Source organism: Talpa europaea, assembly GCF_964194135.1.
Source record: "Talpa europaea genome assembly, chromosome: 14".
NCBI classification, from domain to species: Eukaryota; Metazoa; Chordata; class Mammalia; order Eulipotyphla; family Talpidae; genus Talpa; species Talpa europaea.
The window spans coordinates 29833525-29852222 of NC_140082.1; the positions used below are offsets into that span (position 1 = coordinate 29833525).

Sequence of the window (18698 nt, forward strand, 5' to 3'; positions counted from 1 at the left end):
AGAAAGGTTTTTGCAATGCAGTATGATAAAAGGGAGCATGATATTTAGTTATTTTATTTCTGTTTAGTTTACAATTAGATCTGTGATACATCTAGAATTAATTCCGTATGAAAGAAGTAGCGCTATAGTCCCCCTCTGAATTTCTGGCACTGTTTATTTAAAAAATCTACATTCCGGGCCTCCCCGGTGGCGCAGTGGTTGAGCGCTGGGTTGCGAAGTTGCCCGCGCCTCTGTGGCGCCGGTTCAATCCCCAGCTGCTCCCTGGCCACCGGAGGAGGGTCCCGCATGGCGCGCAAACCTCTCCTGCCACCCGCTGCTCCCCTCAGCAGTGTACTTCGGTCCTTCTGCCTGCTCTGCTCCCCGCTCTGACTCTGGTGAATTCTCTCACCCTCCCGCGCTTCTGACTGTACCCAGTGCATGTATAAACAAAACAAACAAACAAAACAAACAAATAAATAAATAAAACATTCCTGTATAAAAAAAAAAATAAATAAATAAATAAAAAATCTACATTCCCCATTGGTCTGAAATATTTCTGTTAATATATACCAACTGTATGTATATGTTCTTATAAACGCATATGTACATAATTGGCAGGGTCTATTTCTGAATGATCACTTCTGACCTTATTTGTCTCTCATCAATATCACATATTACCTAAATCGCTAATTACATAGCTCTCTTCTATCAGTATGAAACAGGTCAGCCACATTCTATTACCAGATTGTTGAATATGCTTTGAGTTTTGCAACTGAATCAAACAGCTGTATCAAAATACAGAAACATCTGTGAAGAGGAAATAATATTACCAATATGTGCAATTAGGTGCTTTGTTAATAATAGAGCCCTTTGTTTTTTTTTTTTTTTTTTAATTTTCTAGAGGCATGTCTTATTTATTTATTTATTATTTGTTTGTTTGTTTTTTGGTTTATACATGCACTGGGTACAGTCAGAAGCGCGGGAGGGTGAGAGAATTCACCAGAGCCAGAGCAGGGAGCAGAGCAGGCAGAAGGATCGCAGTACACTGCTGAGGGGAGCAGCGGGCGGCAGGAGAGGTCTGGCGCCATGTGGGACCCTCCTCCGGTGGCCGGGGAGCAGCCGGGGATCGAACCGGCGCCGCAGAGGCCGTGGGCAGTTCGCAACCCAGCGCTCAACCGCTGCGCCACCGGGGAGGCCCTAGAGCCCTTTGTTAATACAGGAAAATACTTCAACTATTTGGTTTAAATAACTATCTTTTAAAAAAATGAACAAAATAGAGCTGCTAAATCTGTATCATCTCTCTTCGGAATCAAAGGTGACACTACTAAACTATTTCAGCTATTGAAGCAAAAGTGAGTTAGACAGGAAGGCCAGAGGTGGTTCCATAGCTACAGAGGAATCAGTATTGCTTTCCTTCATTATTACTGGTACTTTCAAAATTTATACCCATAGAATGTAAATGTTGGTTTGGTTATGAAAGGCCTCATTCCCCTCCTCTTCATTCTATTCACAGAACAGACACTACAGATATTGCATATTAAAATACAGAGAAACTATGCCAGCTACCTAACCCTTTTGTCCATACCCTTCCTGTCCTCATCCATGGTGCTGGGAGACTGGCTTTCACACTGCTGGGAGACTGGCTTTCTAATAGTTCACTTCTCTGCTTCTAATACTCTGCTATTTGATGCATCATCTCAATTTCTGGAAGGCCCTACCAACCTTGTCTCTTCTGTTTCAAGCATCTCTTTAAAAACTGCCTTTAAGAATAGGGGAAGGGGAGTAGAAGAAGAAGAAAAGGTTTCTAGACCCCCTCTGTTATTTCTGGGATTAGTGGTTTGGCCATACATGTGATCATTTGCTTTACAAAACATAAGCATTGGCCTGTTATAAGTAGGATATCTGATTTGAGTTGACTTTAATAACAGGCCTTGAGATATTAAGAGTCAACCCACAGATGTTATATGGAACAGTGGCTGTTACAGCAAGTGCTCAACACAGTAAGTGCTCTTTTGTATTTGAGCTCATTGCAAAGTTTGGGCGAAACTGACAGGTTCATATGGACATCAAAGAGAACTGACTAGGGCCTCCCCCATGGCACAGCGGGTTGAGCACAGCGCTGTGAAGCTGTCCGCAGCCTCTGCAGCACAGGTTCGATCCCAGCCAGCCAGGGAGATACCCACATGGCGTGGCAAACCTCTCCTGTCTCACCCGCTGCTTCCCTCAGCAGTGTTTTCAGTCCACTTGCCTGTTCTGCTCCCTGCTCTGTCTCTGGTGAATTCTTTTACCCTCTCACTCCTCTGGCCTGTACCCCCATACTTACATAAATAAATAAATCTTTAAAAAGAGAGAGAACTGACCAGTTCTAGGTGCACAAGAACAGTATTCAGAAGATATGGTGGCACTACCAAGACCAACTCACAAGCCAATATAAATCTCTATCAGCACCCATGATCTCTGAACATTAGAGAGTTCTCAGAAAGTCAGTGTCATCTTCACTTTCTATAATACCTTCCATGAAATTATAAGCCTTGGATCAGAATGAATATAAAAATGAAGAGACCAAATGTAAACTTCATTGTTCTCTACTTAATAAAGTGAGTATAAAGATATAAGTTGTAAATAGTAGGCTCAGTTCCAACCCATTCCTTATACTATAGTGTTGCGAGAAAATGACTTCATCCTCTTAACTGAGCTTTTTCTTGACATGTATTTTAAATTTTGGAGAAGGAAGTGAGAGAGAAGCAAAATCTCTTTATGGAGCTGGCTGTCAAACTGTCAGAAAGAGAAATCACTTATTGAAGAGTATACTTTGTTTAGTTAATGAGTGTACTTAACCAATTAATAGATTGAGCTTTGTTTGAAAGGGGAAGGGTGAGTAGGAGGAGGAATTGCATGTCTTATTAAAGCTGGTTGCTAGGGAAACCTCGTAAGTGAAAAATATAGTCACCCAGCAGAGCGGTCATAATCTCTCTTCTCAGTTTAATCCAAGGTGTATGAAGCAGGCAGGCAATGGCATGGAACAGCAAGCTCCTCTGCTTGAAGCATTAGCGGGGACTGCTGAGCTGGAAACATAATGCTTCTTTTCTCAGAAGCATAAACAGTCTTCTAAAAAATCCCAAAGGATATACTCATTACCGAGACATCTAAGGGTAAGCTAACGCTATGAGGATCTTGGAAATTAAATTGTAGACACTTGGAGGATCCACAGCAGCTCATTGAGTTAAGGATCTAAAGGATTTAGGATGCATTTTCAACTGAAACCTGGCAGGAAAAAACCTGCCAATATTATAATACAACCGTAATCTTCAGGCACCAAAATCTATAGAACTGTCCGTAATTTTTTAAATCCTTCCCTTAGTCATTAGTCCTCTCTGCAAAGCTAGATCGAGGTTAGTAATCAGTGATTCGTTTGTATTTATTCTTTGGTTAATATGTTTTCCATTCATATTACATTATTGGTCAACAAAGTGTGTCTCAATAAATGATGAAATTCTTATTTTCTTTTTCCACTACCTGCCCTTTGACTCTTATTTATTCTTATTTCAATAAATACTGTTTGAGCAGGAAAGCAGACCTGTGCTGCCAATGCCATTCCTCTGCAATCCCTCATCATTCATTCCAAGTGCAGCTTTGCCCACTGACCTACACAGTGGGGTTCACCCAGGGGCCAGAGGAGACATGAGCTTGGCAGAAACCAAACAGCCCTGAAGGGCTACTCTGGGAATGAGAGCACACGTGTCACCCTGGCATTTTCTAAGCTTAACAAAAACAAAATTAGAACATTCTGAGCAGAGCCTGGAGTACAATAATAATGTCATTCACCTTAATCCCCTGCTGGTTTTCATCAAGTCCATTTCTGGTGAGCAGGAATTCTTTGTTTTCAAGTAATTTTAACATTCAGAGCACACCAAATGTGTGTGGGTCTCAAAAACCGAAACAGGGTTGCTGGGCTTATAGCCAGGCTGCTGGGGCGGGGGAGGCATGCGGCGGGGGCCGAGCTGCACTGGCTTCAGTGTGAAGGCCCACTCACCCACCCAGCCCTCTGGAGCCAGCGTCCTTGGTGTTCCTCTTTTTAGAATGTATCAAGTGGCCTTCATCTCAGTTGACCGCTCTCCTGTTTGCACCATGGAAAACGCTGCTTCCTCTTTTCACCTGATGTCTATGCCCCTTGGTTTGGACAATCCTAGGCTGCACACACATAGGCCTTGGGCTTCATTTAGTGATTCGATCATGAGAAAATATAATTTTATTAGGTCCTTACCATCATTCATGGTCATCCATCAACCATTTCACATTACAACGAAATTAGAAGCTCATAAATTCACAAAGATTCCACAATCATAGATTAAAGTCTTCATGGACATTAAACAGCAGTTATAATCTAATACAAATGCAAAAACCAGCTGGGAAAGAACAGATGTAAAAAATTCTGGCACATAATTTGGGGGTCACAACACAGGAGGCACTGTGTTCAAAAGCTCTTTGTCACAAAATGATGTATAATATTTTTGCTCAACATAGAATCAATAAATCAACAAGAACAGCTGATCTTGAATCAACACAAATTGCTCAGTGAGATAATTAAAGACCCAAATCATAAGGGCCTTAATACGAAGACTGATATTAAAAATGAATCTGCTCTGAAAATGCATCCCATCAGACCTTTTCCCATTTAGAGTCTGAAATTACACACGGATATAACTTCCTTACTCTCTCAATCACAGCTCACAGAGTACTATTTAGGGTCTGATTATGCTGGAAAAATGAAATTTTTCTGTCATATTGACAATTGATTCTCACTGCTGTGAGAGTTACTGGTGGTGGCAAAATAATTACTATTTGACATTGGTAATGAAAAATCCAAGCCGTCAAAGGAACCAAAGGTTGTTAAAGACCAGGTGAGTGATTTTACAATGAAATCTTAAAGCCTTGGGAATAAAAACAGATGTGGCCTCTTAAAATTTTAAAAAATACAGTAAAAATGGAAATGCATATAGTATAAAAGGGTATATGGCAAAAAAGTAAGCTTTCTTCGCAATCTACATATCAATTTTTACTCCAAGAATCAACCCCTAGCAATTTTATAAATATTCTTCTAAGATCTTACACACACACACACACACACACACACACACAAGCATGTGTCTTTATAATCTAATCTTTTTTAAAAAAGTACATTCTATATAGCATTATGCACTAACATCATTTCTTTGCAACCATCCCATATTAGTACATACAAAATAACCTCACCAGGAGCATAATATGTCTATGTGTATAAATGGCATAAATGTTATAATTTTTAATGTGTAAGGGATGTTAACTTCTAGAAGTATTAAAAGAGCATCAAAAAACCTCAGAAACACACTGTCTTTGAGGAGCTAGTGCAACTCCAATTTGCAGTTGCCACTTCATGGGTCTCACTATTGCCAGCATTATTCTGCTCCAGAGAACTCTCTTTCTTTCTCTGCACAGGAAAAGCATCAGTGACTTGGACCCTACACAGAGGAGGGAGCTGTGGTTGGAAGATGGCAGTGCAAAATAAGATACATTTAACAGACAGGGGTGGGCAAGGTAAAGTCCCATCTAGCCCTTCTAATCTTCTACAAAACTTCCCCGAATGTTCCAAGGACCCTTGCCTTCCACTCATCTGCTTTCAGAGATCATCTCTGGGCACTTCCCAGTCCTGAATCTCCTGTGACTTTCTTTCCATCACTCAGAATCCCATTCCAGGGCCCCCATCAGCCACAAGGATTGAGAACAGGGAGAGAGAGTCACTGCCAAGAGGGGTCTGGGTGACTTTCCTGAACAAAAATATGCATAAGTGAGTGGCGGTCGAGCTATTCCTGGAGAAAATAAAGAACTTGGGCTTTTTATAAGGGCCAGGGTCAATTTACTATCAGATAAAAAAAGTTGCATTTCTAGGGAAGGCAGTTAGCTGAGCAGAGTTAATAAGGTAGTTATTATTGAGTCCTGGCAGCTCCTCCCAAGGTGAGAGGGACAGCCCCTCAGCACTGAATCCTCACAAAAGATGCTAAAATTCAGGTATTTTAGTGTCTCCCAATGGTTCTAACACACATCTACACAAAAGGTCACAGTTCTAGCACAATGGATTTAGCAATGACTATTTTTAGATAACTTTTGAAAGAAAGTCTTCACTCTTTAGGGTCCCTTGAAAAACAGGATTAAATTATAGACCTTGTTAGAATTGCAGGAGGCAACTCCTCTGTCTCCATTTCTATCGAGTGCATTGTATGTTAACCTCCCTAATAAATGTTCGCCTGCTTTATATAATAAAAGATAACCTATTCCAGGTTAACTACATGTATTTCATTTGGAGATCTTAACATCAAAAATAAAAAAAAAAGCATAGTGATTGAAAAAAATCTTGCCCCCCTCCTAATACCCTCTGCATATATTCTCTTTTTTTCTTTCATTATAAGGATTACCAATGGGGATGGATAATACACATTCCCACAAGCAACTGACAGATGGCATCGCCTTTATAACCACGGCTTCAGGAACATGCTCAATCCATGCAGTGAGGTGATTTTCAAAATGAACAGTCATCTAAAAATTATGTTAGAACAATCCTATTGTCTGCATGTTCTTTAGTATTTAGACACACATGGAATAATATATTCAAAGATGTCTAAAAATGTAGCTACCTTCTTTGAGGACCTTTATCAAGGGATCATAATCAAAAATAGCTGGAGCCTTGCTTGCAAGAACTTCACATGAATCAGATGGAATCTGGTTGGATTGTTTCTTTCTGAGAGAGTTACTTCTCTAACGCACCAATTCCATGTCTGACCCACACAGTTTCTCTTCTTCCCTATCATACCCTCCACAGATGTCACTGACATGGAAAGTTCCTGCCCACTTAAAGGGCTCCACTTTCCTAGGAAGTATGATGGACTCTTAAAATACCAGGACATTAGAAAATTCGTTCTGCTCTGGCTGAGGAATCCCTGCTAGGAAGGATTTGCAAACCATACAAATAGACAAATGGGCATGAGTGTCTGAGGACAGTAAACTCTCACAGACAAGAAATTCCCCTCCCTCAAGGCTGTGTCTTCCTCATGGCTTACTTTGCTTGTTTAAAAGCATCAAATGCCGCATCTATACATAATGAGTCCCTTTTAAAGTACATGGGGGCAACCATTTTGTGTGAAAATATCATATTTAGCTTCCCTGAAATGTTTTCAGTCTCATTTGCTTAGTCACTAGGAGTCTGGATAAATGGCTATCAGAGGGGTGATTAAAAGAAAGGCATAGTGGTGAGTACAAATGCTTACAGACAGGTAAATTCATTAGGGTGGTCTACCAAAAACCCTAGATTCCTAAATTCATGTAACAGTCTTTATTATGTACCAGGTCTTGAGCTAGACCTTAAGAATGCAATAGTAATAAAATGGTCCTGTTCTCAAAGAGCTTACAGTTAGAAGAGAAAGACATGTGAGCAAAAGAACAGGGAAAATCACAAATGGGGACAGTGAAAAGACAGGAAAGATGGGTGCAATTCCTACAGAAAAGGCAGCTGAGAAAGAGTATGATGGGGAGATCCACTGTGTAATTTAGTGTCCAACCAGTCCATTTTTAATAGTTAAAAGAGCCACTAAAATTAATGTAATATAATGTTTGACTTTATAATGTTTGACTTTCATTTAAAAATTAACACATTGGTTACAAATTCTATCATTTTGGTAGCCTATAAAAAGAATTTTTTTGAATAACTGCCTTTAACAATGAAATTATATCCAGAACACAAAATAACCTATATCTATATATATATACATGAGATTTTTTTAAACTTCATTCTGTTGGTTGTCTAAACGACAGAAAATAATATAAGCAGAATAATTTACTCAGCACATATTCATGTCTTAATCAATTTTTATTCATCTCATTTTCTAAATCCATATCTGAAGAATTCATTTTTCCCAGCACTATTTTAGCTTTTCTAAGATTGCCTATAATCTTCTTCAAAGTTGCCTTCTAGGGTGACTATGCTTGAAATTGTGAATTGTTTTTTAAAGATTTTATTTATTTATACAAGAACTGGGGTACAGGTCAGAGGCACAGGAGGGTGAGAGAATTCATCAGAGAGAGCAGGGAGCAGAACAGGCAGACGGACCAAAGGCACTGCTGAGATGAGGGGGAGAGAGGAGGAGAGGTCTGCCATGCCATGTGGGTATCTCCCTGGCCAGCCGGGAATCAAACCCACACTGCAGAGGCTGCAGACAGCTTCACAGCATGGTGCTCAACTAGCTGCGCCACCGGGGAGGCCCCAAAATTGTGAGTATTTTTAATTGACTTCTCTGTTGACAATATTTTTGGCCTGCTCCGTTTCCGACCTGGGCCGGTTCACCCCTCCTTAGGCAACCTGGTGGTCCCCCGCTCCCGGGAGGTCACCATATTGATGCCGAACTTAGTGCGGACACCCGATCGGCATAGAGCACTGCAGCCCAGAACTCCTGGACTCAAGCGATCCTCCTGCCTCTGCCTCCCGAGTAGCTGGGACTACAGGCGTGCGCCACCACGCCTGGCTCTGTTGACAATATTTTTAATGTGGAAAATATCCTTTCTACAAGTGCTGCAATATCTAGAAATTCAGTGCAAATCTTACAGAACAGACAAATTTTTAATTGCAAATTTTCGATCAAAATATAGAAATATTTCAGTCCAAATATTTTCTTACAGGTATTGTCATTTTGTAACCATTTTCCAACAAATGCTACCTTTCTTTGACCAATACTTTTAAAAGACAAACTTGTGAAATAAATTATCTGTATTAATGATTTTCTTAATGTTTCTCCAAATGTGGATGTTGCAATCAGCCTTCCCAATCTTATTCAGTTGTAGTACAGTTACAAAATTATTCAATTAGAAATAGGTGCTCCATAAAGGCACCGCCCACAGATCGAATTATTCCAAAGCACAGTTACAGAATTTCAAAACTAACTTTTATATACTATCACTTTAGTTGCTCAATTTTTTCCTCTATTTTAGAGGGATATGCTTCAAGTTTTGTTTGCAATCATTGCAATTTGCAAAAAATCCCTCAAAAGCTGCTATTTGGGGCACTCAACTTTTTGAGTATTTTGGTTAACTATTGCCTGCTTCTGAACTGTTTTTTAATACATGCAACCTAAATCTGGAACATTTATTTACAAAGAAGTTGCAAAGGACTATCATTTGGTGCTATTTTAATATACTTAAATTGATTTACAAAGTACATCCCTCAAAGGCTCATAGAGTTCAAATATCCAATTAACAGGTAGCTTAGGAAGAACAATAAATGTTAGAATAAATGGAAAATAAGAGGATGGAAGCAGAATCTAACCAGTGTCAAGGGAAAAGAGAACTGAGTTGTGCTGCACACTGGGCTGAGATGGAAGAGCATTTAATTCACAGCAGCTCCAAGCCCTCTGACTGTATTTTCCTTCAGCAGCACCCAATACCACCTGATGAAGGAGTGGAGGGTGCAGGCAAATGCACCAACTGATAACAAGTTCTGCATCTTCAGGGTGGGTGCAGCAGGCAAAGAAGGAAGGATGCAGGGAGAAGAGTGACCATGAGGATAATCAAAGGCATTGGGCTGGATAAGGAAGCCCACGCTTTTCAATAATGTCAAAGAACTGGCAAGAAATAACAAAATTGAGGGGCTGTTGTGAGCTCAATTAAGACACCCAGAGAGTGGCAGAAACTGAGATTACAGAGCCACTCTGGGGGACACCATTCTAGAGAGTGGCCAATGGGGGGTGTCACAGGAGAGGGGCTTTTTGAGAGAAAAAAATCTTGAAACAAATGAAAATTAAAACACAGCATGCCCATTAATGGGATGCAGCAAAAGCAGTGCTGAGAGGAAAATTCACAGTTGTAATGCTTATATTAAAAAAGAGATCTCAAAAAATTGACTGTATATTGGCAACTTCATATAGTTGAACCTAGTAAAATTGGTTCATGACTGTATTGGACACTGGCTTTTTTTATTAGCTCTCTAAGTCCTTTATAATTCAGTATGTTTCCCAATGGCAGGAGTGGGGGGAAAGGCAAGTTAAAATAATTATCCTGGAGGATGACAAAGCAGCAGCATCTGCCAGAAGTAGTGAGTCTGCCTCTGTCAGCATCTCTAGCCATATTTCCCAGAAAAGTGTCACACTGTTCTCCATCCCTACAAATTAACCATCCCCCCACAGAATAAATCCCAAAGGTGGATCCCAGCAGATCCCTCCACATACTGAAACATCATAGACTAAACCCTCTATAGACTAAACTCTTCACACACCAGAATCATCTAAAGTTGACCCCCCAAGTCTAAACCTCTCACAAACTGGATCCCTAATAAACTGGATGACCCCACAAACTGAAACCCCCACAAATTGAGCCCCCTATAGACTAGATACCCAATATACTGAATCTCTCATAAACTGGATGTCCCCCCAGATCGAAACCCCTCAAATACCTAAGCTCCTTAATGTGTCTCTCTCTACCAGCATTATAGTCTGGAGCATATCCTGCCAGGCTCCCCCCTCCACCCCTTGCCCTGCACATTCATCTGGTTAAGTCCTAATCATGCTCCACCCAAGAGTGTCTCCTCCACCAGAGATTCTAGGCTTGTAATTAATATCTGTTGTAAACAAAGATAAGATTTTGGCAATTTATATGTGAATATATTAAGGTGTCATAGAATCACTTTTTTTTCTTCATTATTATGCTTGGCTACTTACAAAAGACTTTCTATTGGGAGTAATAATTTGTGTTATAATTAAAACTGTTTCTGGGAACACTTTGTATGAATTATGAATACAGTATCCACATGAAACTAACACTGGCAACCCCCACAGACAGCGAGCTGTTCAAACAGCTTCATGAACAAGCCAATGAAGTAGATAAGCCATATTTTCTATTGGAAGCTGCATATATTTTCATGTCTTGGACTACTCAGGGATCAAATTATTATTCTTGAAAGAAAGTGTGTTTAATCATTAGTTTTCTAAGCTCGACAAGTAACTAGTTGTACATATTTTAATGCTATCATGTAATAAAGAACTATTAGAATAGAAATATTTGTATCTCATGTGGAATATGCAGAATGCAACAACCCAACACATTCGTTCAATCCTTCATTAACTGAAAAAAAAATGTAGTTAAGAAATGTGATTAATTGCTATGAATGAATTAAAGTTACTTTGGTGATTTTTGTTACTTAGGAAACATCCTCCCCCAACCATGCCCCTCACAAACCACTAAAAAGCATAGGGTATTGTATAGTTTGTGCTGCTTTTAAAATATTTTTGAAGTAGTAAGAACAATTTTTTTCCTGGTAAACTGAAAGTATTTGCATTAATATTATCCATAAGATTTTTCTTCCTAGAAAATGCCATCAGTGTTATATTAAACTGGCTAGGAGTACATACTGGGTTAGTCATTGACTTGGAGAAGTGATCCAACATTTCTGTTTTTGTAAAACAGGAAAAAAGGCATAAGTTTTTCGTAAGATTAAATGAGTGACTAAATAACTGTTAAGCATTATTCCTTTTATATGTAATCATAACAATTGAATAAATATTTATTTAGTGCCTACCATAATGCATGCACACTGTTCAACAGAGTAGGGATAAATTTTAAGATGGTGATAAGTACCATAGAGAAATATTAATTTGAGGAAGGGGCAGGGGATGAACATGTATGTGGCAGAGGTGACGGGGGAATTGTTATTTCATACAGAGGAATTGCAGAATATTACAATGAAAAGGTGGAATTTGGCAGAAATTCTAGTATTCCTTTCATTCCATCATAGTATTGAGATATTTATAGGAAAATGGTCCAGGCAGGCAGAATACCAAACACAAAAGCCCATGTGGGTGCACACCTGGCATACTGCTGAATAGCAAGGGATTCAGTTCTACTGCAGCAAGATGAAATTGGACCAAGGTGGTTGCTCTGGAGATGATGATAAAGTGGTTGGATTCTCCATCTAGCTTCAAGGTGTGACCACAGGATTTGCCAATGGATGGAATTATCAGATGCAAGAGACAGATGAGTCAATGATGACTCTGGGGTTTTAGCCTGAACAACTGGAAGAATGGGCTTGTTGTTCACTAAGAGGAGATAGACAGCAGGAGAAACAGATTTTGTGGAAAACTCTGGTGGTGTTTCTTGGATCTGTTAAGTGAGTGACGCTTATTACACAGCCAAGTGGAACTGTTGAGCAGACAGTTTGATAGTCACGCCTGGATTCAGGGGAAGAATCCACAGTTATAAATTAAGAATTACCCACATATAGAAATGTAAGTCTTATTGAAAATATTATATATTCAATAGGGAATATAATATTTCATTAAAAAAGTTATTCTGATGTGTCTTAAATTTTATCAGCCTGAAATATATTTTACATCCTCTATTGTTATAGATATGAAAGAGACGAAGTTGAGAGTGTGTCCTTTATTATCTCCAAGTGTATGAGTTGATATCTCACAAGCAAACTCAGTGGAGAAATAAACTCCAAACAACTAACTTTTATCTGTAACTATCTCAGTATCATAGCGACTCAATACTATGTAAAGAAGAATGTTCCCAAAAATAGCATTCTGAAAAAAAGACATTTATCCAAAAATCCAAATAAAATTTAAATATAGAATTCTATAAACAATCAAGTCTCTTCTGCTGCAGCCACAAAGGAACAAATATGCTACAGTACTCAGAATCGAAATAGCAATTAGCTAAGTAATAAAATTAGGGTGCTGAGCCTCCCCTATTATTTCTGCACATCAGTACCCAAGATGATGTTGCCTAGGAAACCAAGGACCTCCCAGGCACAAATATTGTGAAATACAGTACCCTTGAATGTTGTGCTTGAGATTCTCCCCAAGTATTTAGAAATTGAGTACTTCCTAAACTCTTAGGAAAAAAGTAAAAAAACTCACTTTCCACTGACCCAGACTGAAAAGATAAAAACTATTGAGACTTGTCAACAAAAATAACAATAGAGCCAAAACAATCCTCAAACCAAGGATTTCTCCAATATTATATTCTGTCAATGGCTTTCCGTCATTACTTTCTTTTCCTTTCTTTGCCACTTTTTAAAAATCCCATTGATTTAGATCACCAGTGGGAGAGAGGAAGGAATGAGAGGTCAGTTTGAATTTTCAGAATATCTGATGAAATATTTTAAAGAAATAGTTATGACACTGGAATATACTGAATATTAAACTATCAAAGATTTACCAAATAGCACTCCTTTGGAAATCAACCAAAATTAATGTAAATTGCAAATGACATCACAGTTTACACAGAAGATGCTAAGAAATTCACAAAACAACTACTAGAACTAATAAGTAACCTTAATAGGGTTATAGGTTAAAACACAAAATCCAATCATACTTTTATTAATAGCGATGAGCCACTTGAAAAAAGAAATATAAATCAATTTACAATAGGATCAAAAAAAGTAAAATATTTCAGAATAAAGTGAGATATAGAAAAACAACATGCTGAAAAGTATAAAACATTACTGGGGAAAACGAAAGTTCCAAATAAACTAATCATGTTATTGATTGAAAGGCTCAGTTTTTTTAAGTTGTTAATTGTTCCCAAATTGATATATTGATTTAATATAATTCCAAAACAAAATTCCACTGCATTTTTGGGAAGAAGCATGGGCTGTTTCTAAAATTCATATGAAAATACAAATAATCTAGAATAGCTAAAGCAATTTTTAAAATAATAACAAAATTAGAGGACTTATATTACTTAATTTCAAGTTACTGGAAAGTTACAGTAAACAAGACCAAAGGACAGACACACAGAGCAATCGCTTAAAGAGTCCAGAAATTAATCCAAATATATATGGCCAATTGGTTTTTGACAAAAGTGCTAAAGCAATTAACGGGAAAAGAAAGGTCTTCTCAACAATGGTGCTGAAAATTGGGTATCCCTATGAAAACAAAGCATATTATTCTTACATCACACCATACATAAAAACTAACTTGAAATTCATCTTGAAATAGAACTAGATAGAAAAGACTAAAACTAAAACACTGATAGAAGAAAAAAAATTATAAACTTGAGGTAGGGAAAGTCTTCTCATATAGGACACAAAAAGTAACAAACCATAAAAGAAAAGAAATAGCTAAGTTGAACTTTATCGCCACCAAAATATTTCCTATCCAAAAGATATCATTAAGAATTAGGTGGTTTCTTAGATATGACACCAAAAGAATAAGCAACGAAAGAAAAAATAACTACTAGACTATATCAACATTACATTAAAAACTTTGGTCCCGCAAATGATGCCATCAAGAAGATGAAAAAGGCCACAGAATAAAAAAAAATATTTGCAAATTATGTGTCTGACATGAGACTTGTATATAGAATGTGTAAAGCTAAACTAAAAAAAAACTTTTAATGAATATATCCAATCTGTGTAAATAGTGCTTCTAAAATGCTTAATGCTGCTTAAGTATTAGAAACATCACCCCTAGGTCTGGATTTTGTTATTTATTTGCCTTAAAAACCTCATACAGAGCCCACCCAGAGTTTAAACCCAGCTCAACTCCTCTCCACATTAATATAAATTCTAAATGAGTCTGGTCTAAACCAAAGAGGTTTTAAGATAATTCCAAAAAGGGGGGAGGGGGCCAGCTGAGACAGGAAAAACTCAGTGAGGGGTGGGGACAGCAGGGTCCCCACTGCTTCATCTAAGCTTCATTCTGTTCCAAATACTTTTCTGCTCATTCTCATATCAAACTATTGTTACATAAACGTCTGCTGATAAGTATACGGTCAAGTTGCCTAGGAAAGTAGAATTTCAATTTACTTGAACTTACTTCATAAAATGAGAGACCACCTGCAGGGACGCACTGATGGAATGATAGGGCTGTCCATAAAGAAACCATCCAGGAAGAGGAAGAGCTGAGATTCACATATTTAGGGTACTTTAAACTGAGTTATTAAGCTGTAATTCCAATAAACAGACTAAAACAAGTGACTACATAGAGATTTGGATTCAACTATTAAATTTTTTTTTTTTTTGGCATTACCAGTTCAAAAGTCACATTAAGTACTCTACCAAGGAGCAGAATACACCACTCCAAAACATGCTGTTTGTCATGTTGCTATTTTGCATTAGAGATGCTTGAGAGACAGCTGGTGCAGGAAGGGCACAGTAACCCTCCACTGTCCGACCACCTGAGAGTAGGAGATAAATCTCCCATGTGAAATGCCCTTCCTATGCCAGGAAGGTAGAGACAGCCTCAATACCACAGAGAGGAAATTTAGAACAGACAAGTCTGTATAAACCAATTAAGTTTTGCAAATTTACTACTACCCCAAGTCCAAAACCCTTTGTCTTGTCAATTCTTCATAAATTGTTTGTCCAAAGGGTGTAAAAGCTGCCTGTTTTTGGTCACCACTTCTTTGAGTTTCATACTTTTATAGAGCTCTCATACCTATGAAATTAAAATTGTTTTTCTCCTATTAATCTGACTTAAGTTGATTTAATTAATAGGCCAGCCAAGAGAAACTAGTAGGGAAGAAGCAGAAATTTTTTTCTCTTACAGCATTGACATTTTGTCAGACTTTTTCTTGTCACCAAAATGCCATATTCTTCTTGCACAGCAGTCAGTATTTGGTGGGAAAGGAATTCACCCACTTTTTTAGGAGCAGATGCTCTATAAAACAAAGTTACATGAGCTTCTAGGGAGTACCCCAGAATTGGGGAGAGTTACTACTCTCCAGGACGAACCAGGAATGCAGCAAAACGTAAAACAAGCAGAATAGCAAGAAACTAGGAATGACTGCAGTTAGTCACTGGGAGTGTACTTGGAGACACGCAGTCAAAAACTGCTCAAATTGCCAATCTTATCACTGACAATGACACACAAATGTGCCAAACACTGGCCACCCCCAGGACAGTCATTTGACAAAGGACAGTCATCCACAAGATTCGAGCTTGGCTTCGGGCTTTAGAGTGTTTATACATGCAGGTCACAACCGACTAAAAATATTGCCAAGACAATGAAAGATTAAATATATTGAGGAACACATACTTGCATTCCAATATGCCAAGTTAATATGTTGTTTAAACATTCCTAAGGGAAGAGGACAGATGAAAAAGAAATTGTTAACCTAACCTTCAATTCTTCTAAATACTGCTAGACTGAATCCCAAAGACTGAAAATCATTAAAAAATAATGAAATTACTTAAATAATGAAATATATATATATATATATATATATTCTAACCTTCAACAAAAATTCTTTTCAGTCATCAAGCTTAATAATATGGTATTCCAGAATTTATTATTCAGGTTTGGTTAAAGTGTAACACTCTTTTTCAGTTTGCATCATTTAATGCTAACAGATTTAGCCCTGGGATACTCCTAAGAATACTCAAAAGCATTTGTATGAGTTGGGAGAAGAATTTCATCCTACATTAAAAAAAATTACATGTTTAAAACAAAACAAACCCTAGAAATACGATTGCAGAACTGAGGCTGCCAGAGCAGGGAGGGACTAGCGTGGAAGACTATGGGTGTTCTGATGGTGGGTGAGGTATAACATACATTTGAAGGCACAAACCTAAAACATATACAATATTGTAAACCAATGCTACCTCCATACAAATAATTTGATTTTAAACATACACATTTAAGCCTCTACCTATATACTCAGCTTTCTTATTTCTTCCCTCCTCTGGCCTCTCCAGGGAAAGGCAGAAATAATCTAATGGGGGAGGTAATGTCATGGTCCAGCTCCAGTTATACTTATGTTTGGCATGAATTCCAGTCCAATCACATGTGCATTTATCTGCCAGCCAAAGAGTAAAAGGGAAGGAAAGAAGCACGCAGCTGCCATCTGCACCCTCCCCCAGTGTCCCTAGAAATGAAGACGAGGGTGGGAGTTGCTGTGAGATATGAGAGCAATGTGTCCTGCACATGGGCTCGCTGAAGAGTTCTCAGGGAGCAGTATTTGGCCCTCACATATTAGAAAGCAAAAGAGACACCATGAATGAGGCTCCCTGCAGCAGTAGCATCGCATTGCATTGAGGGCTTTAAATTTTTAGTCTTAGCCCATTGGCTGCAGGCTAGACTGAGGGCAGCCTGCAGACCCCACTGGCTTTAGATGGACACAGGTAGGTTCTCCCTACACCCTGCTGTCTGACCCTGCCCACTACATTAGTGTAATTTTCCTCCTGGGCCTCTAGGCATTTGAGTTTGCAAACCCTTGTCGGCATTTATCAAACAAACGCAGTACTTACAGCTGCATGACCAGGTACAAGTGGTTTGGGCTTTCGTAAATGTCTTCCAGGGCAACGATGTTTTCATGCTTAATCCTGAAAGAAAAGAAGCATATACACAGAATATTAAGTACAACTAGTCATGGAAACTGTTTAAAACAGATATTATTACAATAGAAAGCTCTAAGACAGAATCTGAACTCCTTAATGTATGTTTTAAGGGTCTTCACAATCTTATTTCCAAATTTTGTTCCAGACCCACTTCCCAATATTCCTCCTCTCTGCCCTGCTCCTCTTCATTTCTAAGGCTCCATCCCCTACATGTGGGTCACTGATTAACTATTGTTGCCTTGGGTATAGCCTTGCTGCAGAGATTCCTGTGAATGGAACCAGTGGATCAAATTGTCAAAATCCTATTATTTTGAAGGGCCCAAGTAAAGTGGCTGAGCCCCACACTGAATTTGATTGCTCCCTCTTACATAGTTTCAAAATGGCCATCCAGATAGGTCTGAGCTATTGGATGTAAGCAACACTGTTCCCTACCAAGCGAGAGTCTGCAGGGGTCAGTTTCACCATCATGCTCATCACTCCAGTGTGGGCAGAGGAAAACCAGACTGATGTCCCTCACTGGGGTTGACATCACCTCAGCTCAGTTCAGTGCCCTAAGGGAACTAAATGCTGCTACTCAAAGTGTGGTTCCCAACAGGCAGCACCAGAAGGTCCTAAGCTGTGCTACCTTTCAGAATCAGATTCCTGGGGGGAGGGCCGAAGGCATTGCTGTGCACAAAGCATAACAGAAGAAATTCTGCTTTAGACCTGTGCTTCTCAGACTTCAGGGTGCCCCTAAACACTTGGGGAGGGGGACACTGCACTGATTCTTTTTGTCCAGGGCAGGGCCCTGTTTCTAACAAGGTCCCAGTAGATGCTGATGTTGATGCTGCCAGTATAGGGACCACACTGAGCTGCAAAGTCCTATACACACCAACGAGAAGGAAACAGGCAAATTCTAGATCCCAAAACTACCCACTAAGAGTAGCATCTTTTCAGAATGTAAGGCTTGATATTTAATCTCAAGCGTTGGAGAGAAGAATCATTCTGTAACTCTGAGTTAGTTAACTCTTACTGCAAGCCTTTGATTGAAAAGACTGATGAATCATTAAAAGCAAACATTTAATGAGCAGATTGTTGTGCACCCTTGAAAGCAGGGACTACGTCTTGCTCATTTTGTTTCCCTCTTCATACCTAACATTGACGGCTTGATAAAAGTTTGCTGAATGAATGAATGAACTACCCCTAACAGCAGGAGGCATTATTTAGTTACATACGATGGAGGTAACTTTCCTAAGTGTGAGCTGTCTTCCTTTTAAAAAGAAATTTATAAAGTAGAACAGATCAGAATATTATCTTCCTTTTGAGCAGATGAAAGAAGAGACTAAGAGAAAAGTGGCAAAACTTCTCTCTGATTGTTATAGCT

General features: G+C 38.8%; 1 protein-coding gene across 3 annotated transcripts in view; it reads right to left on the minus strand.

Annotated features, from left to right (window-relative positions):
- The window catches only part of CAMK1D (calcium/calmodulin dependent protein kinase ID), a gene marked incomplete at its 3' end in the record, with an annotated part of 347164 nt that overhangs the window by 98039 nt on the left and 230427 nt on the right, over positions 1 to 18698 (minus strand). For 2 of the 3 annotated variants that reach the window (XM_084254292.1, XM_084254293.1), the window contains exon 3: positions 17246 to 17320. The exons of the other annotated variant lie outside the window; for it this stretch is intronic. In XM_084254292.1, the coding sequence (XP_084110418.1) occupies positions 17246 to 17320 (75 nt within the window). The remainder of the gene's footprint in view (positions 1 to 17245; positions 17321 to 18698) is intronic. 3 annotated transcript variants of the gene reach the window in all.